The sequence below is a fragment of the Branchiostoma belcheri genome, unplaced genomic scaffold, assembly GCF_001625305.1.
Source record: "Branchiostoma belcheri isolate BF01 breed outbred unplaced genomic scaffold, Haploidv18h27 scaffold7, whole genome shotgun sequence".
NCBI classification, from domain to species: Eukaryota; Metazoa; Chordata; class Leptocardii; order Amphioxiformes; family Branchiostomatidae; genus Branchiostoma; species Branchiostoma belcheri.
The window spans coordinates 2,772,396-2,777,378 of NW_017804353.1; the positions used below are offsets into that span (position 1 = coordinate 2,772,396).

General features: G+C 45.1%; 1 protein-coding gene across 1 annotated transcript in view; it reads right to left on the reverse strand.

The window, feature by feature from the left end:
• LOC109484661 (leukocyte elastase inhibitor-like) overlaps positions 1–4,983 on the reverse strand; it is a 7,883-nt gene that overhangs the window by 1,480 nt on the left and 1,420 nt on the right. The window contains exons 2-9 of the mRNA XM_019788009.1: positions 3,723–3,840; positions 3,234–3,387; positions 2,674–2,800; positions 2,445–2,504; positions 1,973–2,132; positions 1,387–1,527; positions 827–977; positions 158–504 (exon numbers count right to left, since the gene is read on the reverse strand). Coding sequence (XP_019643568.1) covers positions 158–504; positions 827–977; positions 1,387–1,527; positions 1,973–2,132; positions 2,445–2,504; positions 2,674–2,800; positions 3,234–3,387; positions 3,723–3,840 — 1,258 coding nt within the window. The remainder of the gene's footprint in view (positions 1–157; positions 505–826; positions 978–1,386; positions 1,528–1,972; positions 2,133–2,444; positions 2,505–2,673; positions 2,801–3,233; positions 3,388–3,722; positions 3,841–4,983) is intronic.

The window sequence follows — 4,983 nt, forward strand, 5'->3', positions numbered from 1 at the left end:
TTTATTATATTAATGAAATTTAGACAGCTTTACACTACCCAAATAAATATGTGTTGCTTGCCGAAAACGCTTGATCCAATAATGGCCACATGGTATACGGGTAACTTATTATGTAGACAAATTATAAAAGTACATGAAAGCAAATTCAAGTCTAGGCCTAATCTGCATGAAATACAACCTGTCGCCCCGCGTGGCCTCCAACAAGGCCTCGCTGGTCAAACTAGACTCCACGTCCTTCAGCCCGAACATCTGAAAAGGCAGCAGAACAAACATGGCCAGTTCGCCTCCTGCGTAAGGCAGCTCCAACATTCGGCACCGCAGATTCTCCAGTTCAGCCACCCGGAACTTCCCGCGCTGATGCATGGTGGGAACCGTGAAGTGATTGTCGGACGTTGGGAAGAATTTCCGGTCGTATGTCTCGTCAGGGTCGAACTGAGTCTGCCAGGTTCCCTTGAAGTACACAGCGTTCACTAGGACCAGTCTGGTGAGAGGGGTCAGGATACCCTGCAAGGGACAAGAGGGGGAACAATATGATATCTATCTAAAGGAAGCAAGCAAGCAGCCAGCCAGCCAGCCAGCCAAACAACCAAACATCCTTACTAGCGAGCAACCAACTAACAAAGCAAGCAAGCAAGCAAGCAACCAACCAACCAAGCAACCAAGCAACCAACCAACCAACCAACCAACCAACCAACCAACCAACCAACCAACCAACCAACCAACCAACCAACCAACCAACCAACCAACCAATCAGTCTACGTACCAAGCTAGTAATCAATCAATCAATCAATCGATCAATCAATCAATCTTTTTAAAGTAGCTATACCTTTGGGATGAGTTCCTTGATTTTCTTCTTGGTCTGAGCAGACACCCAGTTGTTGATCGTTGACCGTGAACTCTCCTCATCGCCAAAGTCCACCGTCTCGAGGGGAGCGTCGTAGTAATGAGACGTGCCGGACAGGAAGTCGTCTTGCAGGCTGGAAACGGAAAGATATTTTATGTTAAATCAATTTAGAAACTGTCCGGTGTTAAACTTATTTCATTATGTAGCGTTTCATCTCAAAGAGACTCCTGTTGTGCGCTTGAACCACTTGTCGGAATGTTCTTGGGATTTTCCTTACCTTTCCCAGAGCTAGGGGGGGGGGGCTATTGGATAATCAGGTGAGAAACATTGACCTCTACATACGTTTTCTTGAGCAACAAGGCTTGAAATCATCGCTACGTAATGCCAGTTACTTGACGGAAATCTAGTCTCTAGGCTAGCGGATTCTCTGTGGCAGATCAGTTTAGTTCAACATTTTCGGGGTAAGGGGAATCTATTTGCTGCCTGTAACCAGTTAGCCCCATTTGGCCTAAAACTAGAAATCTTGAAGTATGAAGTCTTACTCAATCCCCTGTTGCCCGAACAGCTTGTTTGCCTGCACGAGTGTGTGTTTCTGCTGGTTCCCGAACATGGCGCGGCTGAGGTTGGAGAACGCCTGGTGAAACTCTCCCTCAGACAGGTGCAGAACAGCCGCCATCTGGGCACTATTGGAAGGGTGTTGAATGTAAGACATTGTGGAATATCAAAGTTGTTTATTCATAACCACTTGTTAAACAAGAGCCTGCGGAATCTGTACGTTCTTGGATACGCGTAAACTATTCAGAACTGAGTGGCCATGCTGAATCCAGAGCCATGCTTTATCCAGAACCATGCTCAGACACGATTCTGGATAGTCCACGCGTATTCCTTACCATACCTGGGGCAAATCTACTCTTTTAGATACGCAGAGACCCATCCAGAACCAAATCCTAACCCATACAGGCTTACGGTGCTAGATAGACAAGCTTTGGATACTCCAGAATAATGATCTGTGGCATATGTACGTTCTTGGATACGCGAAATCTATTCAGAACCGTGCCTAAACCTAACCTTAAGCCACCCAGGCATAGAACTAGACGGGCGCGGTTCTAGATACGATATTGTCCTTACGCAGTGTCGTGTCTGGCTCCCATGTACGTCATAGCGAGGGCGACGGACATGCTGTACGGGGAGAAGAACACGTTCCCGTCTGTCTGCTGAGAGAGTCGCCGGTACAGGTCCAGGGCAAACCCGCTGTTAGCTTCAACAACGGCCTCCTCTGACATCACGACTACGAAAGAACAAGAGATAGCCTTTTATTCATGCAGTGAGTTATCAAGCCAGTATTAGACTCCATACGATTTATGTACACATCTAGGATATAATCAGCTGCCGAAGTTTTGGCGAGCGTTTATACATTGTTACCTCCTCAGGGCAATACTGATTAGTTCTCCTTCGCAATACAGCTATAGCTGTCGCTGCTACATAATAAAGAATGAGGTCCCAAACGTGACTGAGTTTGTGACAGATGGGACAATACGCCACACATGAGACAACACCACACCAGCTCTCATCGACACTGTTGCACCTTTGTATCACATACCTTCGCTTTCTGGTGTTGTCGCAATCATCGTCGTAGTTTCTGGCTTGTCTGTCGGTAGGTCTACGGGAGAAGTAAGAAAATGATTATGAATTCAAGCAATCAGCACAAAGCATTAGATTTCACTCGAACCTTAACATATGCTGAAACTGGCACTGGCTACCAAATCTTTGGACCCTTATTTACGCTTTTCTATCTCGAAAGGATTTTGATTAAAAAAAAAGAAACTTACAACTTTCAAACCGTTTGTTCTCTTCATTGTACAGCTTGTCCACTTGTGTGTTGTTTCTCTCTTTACTGCTGTCTCCCATTTCCACATTAATGTTGTCAGGTTCAGCAGGCTCCGTCGGCTTCAATTTCTACAGAGAAAAACAATTGCGGCATAAGTGAAGTACTCTTGGCGTTCTCATTTTCACCTGAGCCATGTGAGGAAATAGATTTTCCCATGGACAAATCCGTACGTGGGGTCTGCTAGGATTCAGACCCAGAACCCGTTCAGATTCTGAGTCAACAGCTCTAACCATATAGATCACCTTGCTACCATATGGTACTTTATTCACTCACGTTTTGGTGATTGATATGTTGCACTCCAAGCATGGGGTTTGGCTTATTTTGGGCGTGTTTTACGCTTTTTTTGTCGGGCTTTCTTTTTTGCACAGGTATCTTTTTTAATATTTTGGGTTGGTGTAAAAAAAGATACCAGTGCAAAAAAAGAAAGCCCAATAAAAACCTGACAACACGTCAAATATAAGCCAAAACCCAAACCTCTGCTAGGAGAGTAGCTTGGTGTACCTTTTGGAAGCGTCTGCAGCAGAAGGAGTTGATGTTCTTGTACAGCAGATCCGGGCCCTTCTCATGGTAAAATGTCGTGAAAGTCTGCAGACTGCAGCAGGACGGGAAGATCATGTCTACCACACATGCGTGGAACCTCTCCTGGAGCGCCGTGCTGAAAGATGGACGAAAAATAGGAAATCAACATCATCACACGCGCGCATACAGTCACACGAGCACACACATGCACACACGCGCGCATACAGTCACATGAGCACACACATGCACACACGAGCGCATACAGTCACACGAGCACACACATGCACACACGCGCGCATACAGTCACACGAGCACACACATGCACACTCGCACACGCGCGCTTACACACACACACACGCGATCACACACACACACACACACACACACACACACACACACACACACACACACACACACACACACACACACACACACACACCAATACTTCCGTGCTTGGAGGTCGTTGCTTACCTACAGTTGACGTGTCCCATCTCACGAACATCAGACGTGTTATACTGTGATTTCCACTCCCTCACGCAGCTCAGAAGTTTCTTTCGAAATGTGCTTTCAGTCGTCTTACAGGAATCAGCTGAAGAAAAAATCAGAAATGTTTCTGGATAAAACATTCAAGCGGTGATCTTCTGTAACGTTTAAGATTTGTCACAAGCACGGGTGCGGCTACGCATGGACTATCCAGACCGGTGTCTGAGCATGGTCGTGGATAAGGCACGGTTCTGGATTCAACATAGCCCATCGGTGACCCCATCATTTCTGAGATCCCGTGGCTGAGTCAGACTCTGGGGTTGACACAGATTATGTGCCAGTTCTCAAACCGGAAGTGTGCAGCATGTTTACATCCTCAGCACTTCTGCACGCCACCGTAGAAAGTGACTTCCTGTTCTCTACCCTGGACATAGTTTAACGTATATACACATTCACTATTTACGTGCACAGTCGCCGTTAGTCATTAGCACACCACAGATGTCGGTCACATGTAACACATGTAATGTACAATCATGTTAGTGCATTGTGTGAGAGTGCAGATGATTTAATAAAAGCAAGGCCCTCTAGATCTCTCATACACTTGTCAATGTGTAGGCCATATTTGTGGCCTTTGCATTTATGGTTTTGCTTTTCTCATACCATGTCATATCATACATAATATCATATGACATATCATACCATATAATAAAGGGTTAATGCACTGCCCCGAGTTGTATATGGTGTCATAACTGCATGAGCAGCTGCCATAACCACCGAATAAACCACCGTGTGAGCGAAGCGAACGAGGTGGTTTATGAGGTGGTTATGGCAGCTGCCCATGCAGTTATGACACCATATACAACGAGGAAAAGGCAGTGCATTAAAATTATTATCATATAGCCTATCCAAACTGTCAATCAACACAATTCCTGTTTGAAATACAACAGCTTTAATATATATACATACATAAAAATACATTCGAATATATTATACGCTTTAAAACAAATCTGGATAATTTCATTTAATGCAAATTGTAGTTTAAATAAAGCTAAACAAAACAGTTTATTGGACAGAAAAATGCTACAAAGGTTTACAGAAAGAGTCGCATGCCCCTATACCCTATAACATAATGGTATCAGCCATAACACGACATGTGCTGTTATTCCGCCATAACACCACATGTGCTGTTATCGGGAAATAACAGCACGGTTATCCGGGCCTCTGATTGGTCCACGCCGTCCGGCTATAT